The sequence below is a fragment of the Manacus candei genome, unplaced genomic scaffold (genome assembly GCF_025592945.1).
Source record: "Manacus candei isolate 608988 ecotype Guabito, Panama unplaced genomic scaffold, ASM2559294v1 h1tg000063l, whole genome shotgun sequence".
In the NCBI taxonomy this organism is placed as follows: Eukaryota; Metazoa; Chordata; class Aves; order Passeriformes; family Pipridae; genus Manacus; species Manacus candei.
The window spans coordinates 3,404,346-3,420,821 of NW_026138111.1; the positions used below are offsets into that span (position 1 = coordinate 3,404,346).

The 16,476-nt window shown below is 39.5% G+C and overlaps 1 protein-coding gene across 2 annotated transcripts in view; it reads right to left on the reverse strand.

The window, feature by feature from the left end:
• LRRK2 (leucine rich repeat kinase 2) overlaps nt 1-15,534 on the reverse strand; it is a 64,898-nt gene extending 49,364 nt beyond the window's left edge. For both annotated transcript variants that reach the window (XM_051805205.1, XM_051805204.1), the window contains exons 1-7: nt 14,650-15,534; nt 14,455-14,540; nt 10,101-10,207; nt 6,768-6,856; nt 5,359-5,493; nt 3,683-3,817; nt 339-470 (exon numbers count right to left, since the gene is read on the reverse strand). In XM_051805205.1, the coding sequence (XP_051661165.1) occupies nt 339-470; nt 3,683-3,817; nt 5,359-5,493; nt 6,768-6,856; nt 10,101-10,207; nt 14,455-14,540; nt 14,650-14,809 (844 nt within the window). In that variant the 5' untranslated portion in view covers nt 14,810-15,534. The remainder of the gene's footprint in view (nt 1-338; nt 471-3,682; nt 3,818-5,358; nt 5,494-6,767; nt 6,857-10,100; nt 10,208-14,454; nt 14,541-14,649) is intronic.
• Between the last annotated feature and the right edge of the window lie 942 nt (nt 15,535-16,476).

Genomic DNA, 16,476 nt, shown 5'->3' on the forward strand with positions numbered 1-16,476 from the left:
ATCCAGAAGTAACTTTCTTCCTTTCTACAGTAACTTTATACAGAATGGGATCTGTTGATTTCCTATTCTTATATTCTCTCCCTTTTTTGCCTCTTTACTTCCCCTCCACCTGAGTCGTTCATGGCATCTTCTGATTGTTAACTAATGTTTAACACAAAAGGATACCATATTGACTGTGGCCAGTGTTACCTCAGGATGTTTACATCATTAGAGACATGGATCTATACACCACCCTGAGGATTAACTGGAATTTTAGTAGCCTTGTTGCCTGTAATGCTGCCATTAAACTCCAACTCTTACACAGAATAAGCTGACTATAAACAACTTTGTGAACTTACCTAAAGTAAGCTTGTGCAACAAACAGCAACTCACTTCCTGAACTGTTTCACTGTTGGGGAAACTTTCCATCATTTCCACTATAACATTGTAGCAGCGAACATCTCCAGACATGAGCACTTCGACATTACTGGCTAAAGAAAGAAACAGACACAAAAATTGCTTCTTAATTAAAAGAAAAAAAAAGAAAAGTTTATTGGATTCTAATTCAGACCTTAGTTAAATTCAGACCTAGTTAAATGATTTATGTAGAAAACTGCAACTATGTTTCAGTTTTTGCCCTGCAACTTGAGAGAAAAGTGGCTTTATTTCTTGGTATTGCCAGAGAAGATATTAATAACTATGAACATCTGGAAATAATTCATTAAAGTCAAAGTTTGTATTAACATTTATGGATTTCTTCTATTCTATATCAGGCCATGTAACAGGAACCTCCTCACAACTAATCTTACGTAACTTTTTTCTTAAAAAAAAAAAAAGTTATTATTTTAATTTAAATTAATTCTACTGTTCACCTATTGTGTACTGAGGGTACAGAAATTTTCATCTACTGTTCCTGCAATATTTTGAAAGTCACTGCAAATCCTGTATTTCACAGAATCACAGAAGGATTGATGTTGGAAGGTAGCTCTAAAGGTCACCTTGTACCATCCATGTGCTCAAGCAAGGCCACCTAGAGCAGGTTGCCCAGGACCACAGCCAGATGGCTTCTGAGTATCTCCAAGGGTGGCAATTTCACAACCCCTCCAAGAAAACTGTGTCAGTGCTTTGTCACTCTCAACCTATTTACTGCTTATTACTCAAGCCAGATACAGAAACCAACAGGATAATCACATGAGCCAGTACAAAGACAGAATGCATCCAGTCCTACTGAGGACAGAGGGATCCTACATGTATTACTTAGAGACAAAATAGCATCATGGTAGTTAAAACACAGTCTATGAAAACATCCTTGGAGCATGTCTACCCAGGGTATAAGAAGAATATGAACCCAAAAAATCTTGGTCAAAATCTTGACCCCAATGAATGAAAAGGAGTCCTGTCACTGACTCCAAGGCAGCTAGCATTATTCTGCTGAGGTCTATAAACTTTCTTAATTGTTCTTTCAACAGCTTGGCTTTCCTGGATGCAACATGAGAAAAATATTCACAACTGTATTATTAAAGATAATTAGTCTTTTTAAAGATCTTCAAAATAATATATCTCTGAATATTAAATAATGATAACCTTCAAGGCGAAAAAGCAAGCTGAGAAGGAAGCACTTCTGAAGCATTCTATTTGATAGTGAAGGAAGGTACCTTTTACAATGCTTTAATATGACAGCGATTTATCATGTCATTCTCAACTGAAATCACCCTTTCAAAGGTATATTCCACAGTATTGCATCACTTCACAGTAGAATATAATTTTGCAGGTGACAATTATGAACATATTAAAACATTCAGAAGATTCCAAAATTTATTATTACAAAGGGAGCACAATGAAATGAATGTTTAAATTCTGTAAGACTCAAGCAATGGTACATTCGCAGGGAGTCACCATTTCCCAGAACAAGCTAGAGAAAAGGAGGTGGAACAGATTTCATTTAATCTTAACCACCAGAACGTGGTCATTTAGGTTCTCTCAGTAAGTGATGAAAAGATCTGAGCACTCTGTATGGTGTATCATCCCAACTGTAACATACAGCCTGTTTAGGGTTAGGTAAATGTCCTCTTGAGGTGCCTCTTTCTCCCTAGTAAAAAGAGGAGAAGCCTGGTTGGCTCCCTGTGCCTATCATTTAGATGGCTAACATTCTGTCACCCATCACTCCACTACAGATTTTGGAGGACAGTCAGCAGCAAAGAAATTTTCTCATGCCATCGAGGCTACTAAGATTTAAAAGAGTTCTTGTACCATACTGGAACAAACTCTTACCCTTCAATTTCTCAAGGCATGTAAGCTGGGACAAAGTTTATGTATGTAGTAGTGAAAGAAGGCATAGTGAGGTACTCATTTGGAACTTCAGGGTGTGGGGAGACGTTTTACTACTGGATAAGTTAAAGTGTTTACTTACAGTGAATTAACTTCTCCATTGTGGCCTTAAAGAAATATATTTTGTTGAGTTTTTGTGGGATGCCACAAACCAAGAGTATGAATGTTTGCTTTGCACATTCATGTGCAAGCTGTCTTTGTTTCTCTGGCTATTTTCAATCTTTCATATTAGAAATGAGAGTACTAAATACCTACTTTACAGAGGTCTTTTTCATGCCCTTCTCTTGTTACTTTTATTTACTGTTTTGAAAAGCACTTAAAATCTGGCATCTTCTTTCCCAGAAAACAACAATAACTTCTGGGCTAGGGTAAAATTATTTCTAACTCACGGAATACCTAACTTTTTAAACACAGATTGGAACGGCAAGAAGTTTGAGAAACAGAAACTAATTATCTTGGAGTCTGATGAAATGTGGGTCTGATGAAATGTGGTTCTTGTTTAGTGGCATCCACAGGGCCAAGACAGTTGCTACAAAGCCAGACAGGATGTATGAGCAAGGCTTTGTAAGGCAAAACATTTGCAGGAGGCACAATATTATGTACCTCATGAAAGACATGGAGAACTCTGCTCTATGCTTCTCAAAACTGTGACTACCAGCAGGAAGCTGACAAAAACTGCCTCTGTGTCAACAAGATCAAATTGCTGTTAACAAACTGACGCAAATCAAGTACACTTCTCAGGATCCAATTTTGCCCAGAACAGGGACTGCTGTTATCAGAGGCAAAACATAACAAAGACATTTTCTTCCAGTCTTACTGCACAACACCTGAGGACACTTTAAGACTATCATGTGCATAGTGCTACCAATGCTTGACATTGCAGCCACCACTGAATGATTAGAGCAGGTGTCTGAGCTCAGACATCTTTTCCCAGGCCTGGTCATTGAATTTGCCCAGGCAATTTTCCCCTTGTGGAACAGACTTTGCCAAAAGTGTTCTTTACCTGCTACCCAAACTCACTGAAGATTTATTTTGTCAATAAATATATCTTACTTTTCAAGTATTAAAGATGACAGGGCAGGATCTTGAACTTCAGTCTCTACAGTCGTGATAAGCATCTCTGTTACTACTTACTCCAGGCAGAAGAAAGTATATGAGAGATATCTGTATCAATGGCTAAATGTAAAAAACATCCCATGGAAAAAAAAGTATTTCCCAAAGAAAACAGAAAAGTGACTTGTTTGGCAACTCCCAACCAGTTCTCACTGATTTTTTACAATCACACAAAGATTACTGTTTACAAGCACAGACAATGTGAGCTGATGCCTGCTCTGGGAGATGAGGAATTGAAAATAACTTCTAATAATATACTTACGTGGACCAGCTAAGGAATGTAATGAATAAAGTGCAGGAAGAATCACCTCTTCTTTCTCTGGAAACTCTTTAAATACTTTCAGTATGATCATATGATCTTTGCTTTCCACAAATTCAGTCAGCTGCTCTTCTGGAACTAAATTGAAAAACAAGAGATACAGTGTGTTTTGAGGAAATAAGAGGAAATGATTAAGGAGAAAAGACAATTGTTTTTATCAAGTTTCCTTATATTTATTTTTTGCGTTTCACCAAAAGTAAGGTACTCTCCATACACACCATCTTCCACAATTCCTTTTACTAAAAAGTGAGCTACTTTATAGCCTACACTTCATATAACTGAGTCCTGACTTTTAAATGCTATCCTGTGAATCAGTACTTTAGAAAAAATCTTCTACCTTTTTTCCTGGAACGAACATCAGATATTCCAAACCAAGACAGTATGTAAGTGAGGGAAAAGCTAAGCATACAGTGAAAAAAAATTGATGGAATGTCATTTTTCATACTCCACGATTTTATTTAATTTCTCAAATTTTTTTTGTTAATGGACTTCTTCCCATAAAGACTTCAGCCATGCTTCAGTAGTATGTTACTTTAATGGCTTCAGGTTTTTCCATTCCTGGCCCCTGTTATTCACACTGACATAACTGCATGGCTGTGCAATGAGCCAGATAAGGGAACTGACCCAGGCTGAGAAAGAGCACCTTTTAAATTTCATAAGCAGGATCATTTTCTGAGTCTGGTTCAAGCTAAGGCTAGGCAAATATCCACATTACACTGTGACAAGGTGTCACAGAGGTAGAAAAGACCAGGCAGATCTGTAAAAATCAGGCACTTACAAGAAACAGGCACAGAAAATCTAACACATTCAGCCTTTTATGGAGGCTGAAGAGAAAATACAGCAGGACGAAAGTGTTTAGGGAAAGTGGAAGAGGGGAAGGAACGCTGAAGATAATTCCAAGCACACACGTGTGGGAGAAAAACTTAGAAAAAGCAATATAAAATGGCGCCAAAAGGAACCAATCTGAAGGACTGGAGACTATCTTTGAAACAAAGGAGTACACCAAGTGATGGCATTTCTCACTGTTTTGAAACAAGAAACTCAATTCAGACAATACAAGGGGACTGCTGGCCATTACACACACAGTTCCTGAGAATTTTGCAGAAATTCAATACATGGTGCCTTCATTTTTCAGAATAAACAGAGGAATATCATAAGGATACACAATCTTTTAGCATTGTCATGATCAAAAGCAGAACCAAGTATTTTTTAAAGTACAAATATTTTGCTTGATTTTAGAACTGTTCACGTTACTAAAATTTACCAGTCTTTAAATACTCAATCCTGTTTTAAATCTTGGTTTTGAGAATTAAAACCAAATGTCACTACTCTTTATCCCAGTGTTACTGAACTATGTTGAATCCTCTCTTTTCAGTTAAATCTAGAGTAAGAAATAAAGACACATTTTGATTTTTTAAAAAGATGATATATTCATTGCTCTAATTTAGCAAATTTGTGATATTGCTTGGAAAGTCTGTTTTGTGCTAACTCATTTAAAGAACAGACATAATACACAAACCAATTTGGAATGCAAAAATTCATTTAGTGCATTTCAACATTTGCCATCCCCTCCCAATCCATACATTTTTCTAACTTGATAAACTACAAGATATAAATACCTTTCTCAAAAAGTTTGTGTAATGCTTTACATCCATGTTGCTGGACCTCTTCATTTTTAGGGAAGGTGTGCATGGCATTAAATACCAAGGAAAAGACATCCACCTCTTCTTCCAAGAGCAGGAAAGCAATTATGTCTGAATAGCAGAAGAGATGACATGTTGCACTGACTAGTTCTCAACTTCCATTGAAGCACTGTACTTAACCATTAAAATCTAAAATTCTGTAATATTGTCCTTAAAATTCACCTGTTCAAATCCAAGTTTGTATAACCCATAACAAAGTTATCTTTTAAGGCAGTATTTTACAACAGAACTGATGTTCTAAAACTTTACTGTCAAAAAGACAGTTTTCCCTCTCCACTCTTGCTCCCACCTTGCACTGCTTTGGTACTTCTCTGACTCTTCAATGAGCCAGTTCACCTCTCTAAACTGGTAGAAAATTAACCCATCGACCCCCCCCTCTTTTGCAGCTAAGAAGTTTCACTAAGCAAAGCTGATGGAAGAAAGGGGGCAGGACTGCACTGTGAGGAAAACAATACGGGATTTGAAATGTGCCTGTCAACTACAGTGAACCATGAAATTAGTCCATCTGTATCATTCTCACCCTCTCACCCTCTTTGTTGGCCGAAACTGGAAAGCCAAACTCACTATTGCTCTTATAATACTAAAAAAATTTTGAAAAAATATTAACTCCATAGCACATGTAGGCAAAAAGATCCATTTCATGACAATTTTCAAGCTACAGCAGTAACAACAGAATGCATAATGCCTGCTTCAGTGTTTCAGCTGCAGCCAGACCCTTTTCAATATCTCACAATTAAAAGACTACAGTTAACTCATCAATAGCCAGATTTTGCTATTATTATTATTATTAATTATTGTAATGCTTTATAACAAGACCTGTATCACATAATATTATATGCTCGCTTGAATAAAATGAGCAGAATCTCTCCCTTAGGTTGTCTCTTTAATTACAACAGAAGATCAAGAATGGTAAGATTGGGTCTCTCTCTGCAGAGCAGAAAAACAGAAAAGTCAGAGATAACTTACTGTTTTCAAAAGTAGTAGCCAGTGCTAAAGGAAGCAAGTCAGAATGTCACCAAATGTGTACTTTGGTAAGAAAAAGCTCTTACTTATTTTACTTAAGTAGTTAACAGCAAGTATTTGTGTCTATGCTAATAACAAGTTCACATAATGAATCGGTCATGTTCTTCTCAGCCTTGCAATCACACTTAACTGGGTAAAAATGGTGCAAAACAGTACTTTGTATTTTGTATACAAGTACAAATGACAAGCGATTTCATGGAATAAAACACAGAGGAAATTCTGGTCTGACATGTCACACACTTTATATCACAGCTCTGTGTTTTAAAGGCTTAGGCAAACTAGGAAAGTAAAACACACAATACCTGACGTGAGGAGTAGATTTAACGCTTTTAGTCCTATTACAGCAAGATTTGTATTTCCTTTGTGGATTGTAAGCATTTTAAGAATCTGCCTAAAAATTAAAAACAAAAAAAAAGGGGGGGGAAAAAGAGTTATGGTTAAAGAAATATTAACATATACAATTTTTTAATCTAACATTTACATAAATCCAGAAATAATTACAGAAATTAGCAAAAGCTTAAAAAGCTCTCAATTAATTTTTTAAAAAAACTTTTATTTCGATTTATATTTTTTTCAAGTTAGCAATGAAATAATGTTGAAATTTTAACTATGATCATACTTCATTAAAATAATTCTGTATAATTTATCAAATTTATTTTCATTTTCAGCTAGTTATATATTAATTCTACAGTGGACAAGTGTCATCCAGGAGGTGGTTATTCTACAGAGCACTGGGCTGTGGACAGTAGGGCACTGCTCTGTTTGTAGCAAGAGCTCAGTTACAGTGAACAATCATGGATTTGTTGGAAGAGAAGTAGCAGTTTCCCAGTTAAAGAACTTGAACAGCATCTTGGAGAACTCTACCTTACCTAAGGATCCAACCAAACAGCATTTACACGATGCTGGACAAATCACTAAAAAGAAACATTTCCTGCACTGCTGATTTCACACGCCTTGCTTTCTGTGTGGCCCAGCCTGAGACCCACGAACATAAACCTCAGAAATGCTGCAGCACAGCCAACCACAGCTGACTTGTTAAACAGAGAGAGACAAACAATGCCAAGTACTGCAAAAGTCAGGGCATGTATCAAACTGGGCACCTAAAATTCAGTCGATATTTTAACATATTTTGCTCAAACTACCACCTGTAAAACAGTGACCAAAAATCTGTAACACCTCTTCAATAAATAAAAATTTAAAAGCAAAGTTAATACTTTTTCAAAAAAATTTTAATGTTACAAGAGTAACAGTGAGATTAGCTTTCACACTGAATGAAGCATATCTCAAAAGAAGGGAAAAAAAGAGACTGTATAATTAAAAACTAAATAGAAATGGATAATTTACACACACATACACAAAAAACCCACCTAAAGAAACTTTTTTTTTTACTTTTCATTATTTTAGAGAACTGCAATATTAATAAACTTCAAATGTGAGTCATTGTATATATCATATTTAATAAAAATGGATTGTGCAGTACTTCGTGATACTTCAGTTCATAATCTTGATCTGTCTTGAAGAGCATAAACAGTACTTAAAGTTTCATTCTAATTTCACTCCCCAACTCTGGCAATGATGTTGTTTGTCTTGTTGAAGTCTAATTTTATAAGCTGGAATGAATGTATCACTGTTTTCCCTTCATACTATGATGTTGCTAGTTTCTCTCTCCTCTGTTGTAGCACTAGTGTGGTAGTTATGATGACCAAAGGAGACACAAAAGGCAAAATCTGATGGGAGATATAACATCCTTTATCTTTAGAAAATTCCCTGCATATACCCTCCCATTTCAAGTATAACCAAGAAGGAGGATGTAAAATTTTCTAAACTCTTCTACTGTATGAGAGTTTAACATAAGAGATTACAAAACAGGAAGTCTCTTTAAACTTGTAGAAAAGATGCAAATACACTAAAAGGAATTTCCTTCCTTTCTCTTCAAGTGACAGCAACTATTTAATTATTTATCGCATTGTCTGTCAAGAACACCTAAACCAATAGCAAACTACTGTTTGTAAACATGACTGCAATGATCATAGCTGAGACACAAGAAAGAAACAGTTCTTCTAGCTTAAAATTTCTATTCTCCTAAAACAGTCACACACACGAAAGGTAAAATTTCATGAAAAAAAAATGACCTTTTGTTCTCTATCACAACTGTTTCCTGCCTTGCTGCAAACAGCACATATTCTTTGTGGTGTTGTTTCACTACAGTTCTGGTCCAATCCATGCACTGGGAACATGAGATATAATTTAGCTGGCTTGCTCTGCCTTTGGCACTGACAAAAATGTCTGAGCCCACTCCCCCACTAAGTTTCTCCACAGCATGTAAAACTGTCAACATGTCAGACAGGGATACACAGTTGGCAAAAACTGGTAGTGGGAAGGTATTGTGTACAGCAATACTATCATCAGATCTTCAGTGAAGTTTGAAATGGATGCTTTGTTCAACCACACGCACTGTGCAGGCTCTGAAGAGGCTTTGGGAAAGATCAGCCCTCAAAATTTTTCTGGGACCTGAGAATGAACAGCAATATCTCCAGCTTTCAGAACAACTTTCAGTCAATTAACAAGCCTTTAAGCTCTCAAAGAAATTATAACTAGCTTGTACAGCTTCAGCTCAGTTATTTCTTGCTCATGAAAAGCAACCCAAATGGCTTTTACTTTCCAACAAAAACTGCCAACACATCTTTCAAGGGAGTTCATTCCCTTACCAACCATGTATTCTAGCCACCAGAAAACAAACAAATAAACAAAACCCCAAGAAGCCAAAATGCATCTTCATGCTATCCTATCCAAGGAAGGGTCTGGTGAAGACTAGAGAGGTATGTTCACTTGGTTATAAGGCTGCAGCTTGCTGTCATTATCAGCCCTGAAGGAAGCAATCTGTCTAAGAAGAGAACATCAAACCAAGGCCCAAATTAACCCCCATTTGTATCGTACCTACACCTACAATCAGCATTTGTGCTATTGGACAACCACTCAGCTAAACTATGTGGGTTTTCATCCCATCTAACCACAAACATCCAGAAACCACTTGCTTAGGCTTCCCTTGACAGTTAAAGGACAGAGAAGAGCAAGTCCAAACCACAATTTTCTCCAGGATAACTCACCAAAAAGATGGAACAAACCATCCCTTGCGAAGGTTATGATGTCCACTGACTTCACAGGTAGTTCAGGCAATCAGTTTAAATACTTGATTTTTAAACAATAATATTAGGTGTGACAAAACCTCCTCTTCTTGATTTACATTACTTTAGGCTTGTGGATACAATTCCTCACATTTGGAAAGAACACACACAACCATCCAGGCAATACTGCATCTGTCAAAAAGGTTGCTTGGGGTGTTTTTTTATGTTTAAGTGGAATTTTATGTATTTCAATTTGGTCCCATTGCTTCTCATTCTATCACTGAGTGGCACTAAGAAAAGCCTGGCACAGTCTCCTTTACTTTGTCCATCAAGTATTTATATACACAGATAAGGTCCCTGCTTGAGTGACTTTCCCATTCTGAAGGCTGAAGAAACTCACAAAAAAAGAAGTTGATGTAATAACTATATATAAATACATTTCATTGCATATATATATGCTGCCACAATAATCAAGCATTCTGACAGACTCTTTGCATACAAAATACTTACTGGTGGACACTCAGGACTTCCCAGTCCTTCCCAACATCCTTAGGAGCTAGGTTCTGTAGAGTGCTTGGACAAATTTCTATTAATTTACAAAGAAGTGACCAGCCCATCTGTAAAACGAAAATGCAGTTATTTTAGAATTCTCTGCTTGGAATTTATACATTATCTTCTAATATTCTTGACTTTTGGAAGACAGCTGTTTTGAAAAGTTACCTAGTTAAATCACTACAGGAAAATTAATTGACACAAGACAAGACAAACGGCATGAAAAGTTAAAAGATGGAGGTAAAACATATAAGATGATTCTGAATGCATTGCTTGTAGGAACACACCACTTTCAATCTGCTTCAGCACTGCCTGAGGATAAAGGGCACACAGTTATATGAGATACTGACAGACAGAAAAACATGATGGAATCCACAGTACATCATCACAGGCTAGGAAAAAGCTCTGCACTATTGCAAGTCCACCTTTATTGAAGAATGTGTGTTTCCATAAGAATTTGCCATTTAATTGCAAATTATAAGGATAAAGTATAGGTTTTTAAAGGTGTTCAATGTTTTAAATAGGGATGAGATACATAAACAATAGCACATATTTCATATGCTTGCTATCAATCATCAATACTGTGTGCTTTCAAAATGTAATGAAGGCAGTGGAAATTTTGAGTTCATAAGGAATGAAATAATACTAATCCCAATATATTTGTTCCTAATAACTACATGTTTCATTCTATGCAAATTCTTTGACTTTCAAACATCTGTAAATAATGCCAAACCTAAAAATGTTCCTCTCTGATCTTCTGTATTGGAGAAAGCTGCTGTCTTATGAATGCCTACAGGCTGATATGATCAAATGGGCTGCAGTGAGGACACAGTAAGCAAAATCTGTGCAAATAATTAACTGATGAGCAAGAAATCTGCTCTGTATTGAAAGAGAAGTAGTGAAATGTCAAAAGCCAGGACGAAGCAGATTTTACAAAGAGGAATTATAATAAAGAATAAAAGCTTCCTTGATCATATAAATAAATAAATAAAAAGGTGGAAGCAGGCCTGTGTACTTTAAGAATAGGGTCAAAACAGAAGATAAGTATGGCACAAAAACTATATGTGTAACTGGATCAGTTTTCCACAGAAGAGTTATGTAAAGCAAAGGAGTCAAGATGGGACAGCCAACAACAGGAATGTAAATGGCTACCTTCAAAGAGTTTAACAGTGAAGTTCACAGAAAGTGCATGATCCCTAACCCTGCAATCAGTAAGACTAGAGACATGGAATTACAGGTTTGGTAGTGTAGAGTCACCCAAAGGAACAGCAGAGGCTTCAATCTAGACAGCTGACAGCTTTGGAGAGTAGAAAAAAGCTGATGTAGCTCCCTGGGAATCAGAATTCTGCTTCTGTCTTTTACGTACTTGTTTACACGGGCTATGCTCATGCTATCTGCAGTAGTTTTGTTTCTGCTTGAGTTCAGATTTGCAGAGCCAAATTACAATCTTAATGCCTACAGATTGATCTTCACCACAAGCCAATTTCCATGCTCTTTGCTTCCTTGGAAAGCAAGCTGGCTTGCTCTACATGAGCTACAAATCATGTACTATGGACAGTCAGGATGACTGGGCTAGTCTGCATAACTGAGCCCTGACTAAATGTAGGTACAACAAATAGTCTTGCCAAGCATCAGTCCTCCCCAAGATAAAAGTCTATCAGTGACAGTCAGTCAGGTACAAATCTCAGAAACATTGTAGAGGTGACTATTAATTCACAAACTGCGTATTTCTTAGAAAAGATTTCTTTTTAGAAGTCCCACTTCTGGACATCCTAACTGTTCTTATAAAATACATAATCTGATGAAAACTTGCTTAATAACTTTAGAAGATTCCTTTTTGTATTAAAACTGTTTCTAATGAAATTCATATTCCCATTGAACATTTTTATTTGGATTGTTAGGACTCACAACTATTGACAACTATAAAAATGGTGGATCTAGAGAAGACCAATGGAAACATCTGCCCTGCTGATACGTAGTCTATTTTTCAATATTACAATCACAACCTGAGATAACAGAGAACTTATTAGCTGTTCAATAACTATGTAAGAAAGTCAGAGTCTTTTAAATAATAGAAATCCTGAAGGTTACAGGGAAGGGGGGAAAAGTAAATAAAGATGTCCTTATAAACACTCAAACAGGTCCCACAGAAACAGTTGGTGGCAGCACTGAAACTCTTTATTTTTAAATCAAACCCCTTCTGTTTCTAGCACGCAATGAATTTATACTACATTAGGTCACCTCTTCTATGTGAGACAATAAAGCTCTGCTGACTGCTCTTTACTCAAGTGTACTCTTATTTTGCTGTAGAGTTTCTAAGCTGCTCCAGTCATTGCCAAAGCAACTGCAGAAAACAACCATATTTACTTAAGGACGCCTATTTTACTTTCGAGCACCACTGACCTTCCAGACTGGTACCTTCCTACCTCTGAAGAAGCTTGCAGGGTTTATGCCTGCAGTCTGACTTGCACCAGTACTTGTAATATTGATCTACTATGGAAACCTACTTTGTACAAGTCAGTGGAGCAGCAGCACCACCTTATGCTTTGTCACTAGTTAAGGAGGGTAGGTAAAGAAAATTCTCACTTCAGGTGTGTCTCTTACTGCCTTTATTCTCTTATGTGAGACAATTTTTTTACAATGCTGAAAGCAAAAGAGGTTGTTTAATTCATTTATTCAATGAAAATTCATTGGTAGTGCAAAGAGACTTCACTGTAATCAGGACCTCATTACTTCATCACTGCTGTAAAGTGAGAATTGTGTATTCACAAAGACTGTAAACAAATAACAGTGAATGAAGCAACAAGACAGAGCTCTGCTAACATATTGTGAATGTTTGTAAATAGCAGAACTGAATGTGAAGGAAGAGTTGCCTAAGACATTTTATGAGGAACAGGATTTGAGCTTTGCACTGGCTATGAATTTCATACTCCAGTACAAGACAAGTAATACAAAGGAGCTCCAGAACTTCTAAACTGAAACACTGTTTGACTGCAAATGTAGGCAGATAGAAGATTATAATAAATTTTAAATGCATTAATTTGGAATGAGGTATTTCAGCACAGTTAAAATGTAAATTAAACAATCACTATCTTCCTTATGCAATTCTGAGAGTCTTGTGCTGTCATTTCACACCTACTGCTTGGTGTGGTTGGATTTCATATGTTTTACTTCCTAGTCTAAACTTCTGGGCAGAGGTTTTGTAAATTGTTATATATATGTAATATGCTTTATCTTGAAAATAACTGCTGATTCATTTTTCTGTATTTCTTAACAACCTGACAATTGAATAGTAAAATAAGTAAAAATTCCAAACACTGCACAAATATTTAGTCTTAAAAGAAAACCTCAAATCACTGTTATTCCAGATTAATCACTACACAAACACAGTTTTATATTTTAATTTGAATTTTGAGCTTTTGACCTTTAGCTAAAACAGACAAAAAAAAACCCAAACAAAAAACCTCCAAAACAACAAAACACAAACCCCCTTAAAATATACTTCTATTTAAGAGGCATTTGCAATGTAATTTATGTTTTGCCTTCTAGGTGAATTGAAAAAACAAAACATGTTAAAAAACACTGTTACCATACGAATGGGCTTAATAATAAAAAGAAAATGAGTTCTAAAGAAGCCTGGAGTTTATAAACATCCTCTAAGCATATCATAGTCAGAAATTTAATAAATGCTTGCTAGGATGGAGCTGTTTTGTATGACGAGTTTGGCAGCTGTACCGTAAGTACAACATCAAATCGTGCAAGTGCCACACCTAATCCAAATGGGCCAGTGCTGAGTTACAGGAGCAGGCAGAACCTTAAATTGCAGAACCTACTCTTAGCTAAAAGATTCCCTCCTCCCTTTAAAAAGCTGTGATAGTACAAGTCTCTAGGATAGGGCTGCACGTATATGAATACATATTGTAAAATTCTGCTTTTCGGAACTTTGTCTAACCATGGCAAAATTCAATATTGACACGTCAAAATTATATTAGATAACATTCTTGGTAATTCAGAACCCTACAGCACACAGTATTCACATCGCTTAATTTTTATTTCCTACTTCGCCTCCTTTTGCCGTTCAAACAGAGACGCAGCCAAGTGGCGTCTGCAAAGACCTGGAGTACTTGGTCCCTTTAAATGCCAGCGGTGACAGCGCCCTTCTACAGATCACAACACTTCACGAAGCGGCCCATGAGAAAGCAAGTTAAGGAGAAATCAACAAGCGGAACAACAACTTCCATCCCGGGAAGGGGCCGCAGCGCTCGGCGCATCCCGCGGAGCGGCCCCGGCCCTCGCCCTGCCCGGTCCTGACCTGCTGCACGCCCGCCGCTCCCGGGTACAGATCCACCACCAGCAGCACGGGCACGTGGACGTTTTTGCCGCTGAAGAGCCGGGGAGCTGTGGGGGACAGACAGACACACAGACAGACCGCGTTAGCGACCAGCGGCGGGCGGGCGGCTCTCGGCGGGGCCGGGCAGGGCAGGGCAGGGCAGGGCAGGGCGCTCACCGCTCTGCCGGGCCGCCAGCTCCAGCAGGTCGCTCAGGGTCTGCACCAGAGTCTCCAGCCGCTTCCTCTCCTGGACGTTCTGGAGCCGGACGACCAGCTTCCTCAGGGCTTGTTCCTCCCCTGCCACCGCCTCCCCCTCCTCGGGGCCGCTGCTGGCCATGGCCGAGCCGCTGCCCTCACCCCATCCGCCGGTCCGCGGAGACGCGGCGGGGCTGGGCTGGGCTGGGCTGGGCTGGGCTGGGCTGGGCTGGGCGGTGCGGGCCTGTCCCGCGCTGCAGTCCCGCAGTGCCGTCACCCGGCCCCGCCGAGCCGCCCCTGCCGCGGCCTCCGGCCCCTCCCACGGCGCCGCTCCATGGACACGGCAGCGGCCCAGGGCCGGCCCCGCGGGCACAGCGCGCCCCCCGGGAAACGCCCGCGGGAATCGCGCAAGCGCCCGGCAAACAGAACAGACCCGCCGACAGCTCCCCCTGCCCGGTGACTGACGAGACAGCGGCCCAATAGAGCTGCCGAGCCGGACCCCGGGGTCCGCCCAGCACTGCACATACCCTCTATGAAAGCGTCCGGACTGTTGGCGGTATCGATAGGCTGAGATTTGAGGGATTGCTGCTTGGAATCGAGGTGGTTCTCTCCCTGCGTACGTTCATTGCTTCACATATGCTTGATGTATTCTTCCTAAAGTCTGCACAATAGCAGGCTGGAAGAGAGGAGTGAGAATATGTGACAGGAACGTACCCTGTCTTCTGCAGGCACCGAGGTCAGTGCAGAGGACCCGTGAGGAAGTGCTCTAGGCACCAGAGCAGAGATTTTCCTGCAGCCCAGGGAAGACCGCATGGGGAGGCAGGCTGTCCCCCTGCAGCCCAGGGAAGACCCCATAATGAGGCAGGCTGTCCCCCTGCAGCCCAGGGAAGACCCCATAATGAGGCAGGCTGTCCCCCTGCAGCCCAGGGAAGACCCCATAATGAGGCAGGCTGTCCCCCTGCAGCCCAGGGAAGACCCCATAATGAGGCAGGCTGTCCCCCTGCAGCCCAGGGAAGATCCCATGCCAGAGCAGGAAGATTCCTGAAGAAGGCTGTGATGCTATGAGAAGCCCATGCAGGGTCAGGCTTCTGTCAGGACCTGTGGAGAGAGGAGCCCATGCTGCAGCAGGTTTGCTGGCAGGACTTGTGACCCCACAGGGGATCTGTGCTGGAGCAGTCTGTTCCTGAAGGACTGCACCCTGTGGGAGGGAGTGAAGTTGAGCCATGGAAGAAGGCTCAAGGGGTGAGGTAAAGGGGTTTTAAGGTTTCATTATAATTTGTCATTCCCCTAATCTGTTTGGCAATAAATTAGTTTACCCAAGTTGAGTTTGTTTGGCCTGTGATGGTGATTGCTGAGTGATCTTTCCCTGCCCTTATCTTGATCCACAAGCCTTTTGTTATGCTTCCTCTTTCCTGTCCAGCTGAGGAGGGGAATGATAGAACAGCTTTGGTGGTAACCTGGTGGCCAGCCAGAGTCAGTCAAACACGGTCCTTTTTGGCTTCTACCCTGTTACTCCTGCCTGAAACCACAGATGTCTGAAATCATCAGTTTGTCTTCTACCCACCTTTATAATAAATGTTGTGTAATTGCAGTCTCCCAGCTTGTTCCATGGTGCTGTAGACAGCTGGCATGCTGTCTTGGACCATTTGTAGCTCCTCAAGTAAATAATTCGTTGAAATGGTAGATTCCTGAGCTAGACAATTTGAGGCCTGGGTTAATGTTTCCTCCTCTTTCCGCTTGTGTTGGTAAAGAACAAAAAATTGTGCTAGTGTTTCTGAGGTGTCTGAAAAAATGAAGGAAGCAGCTACT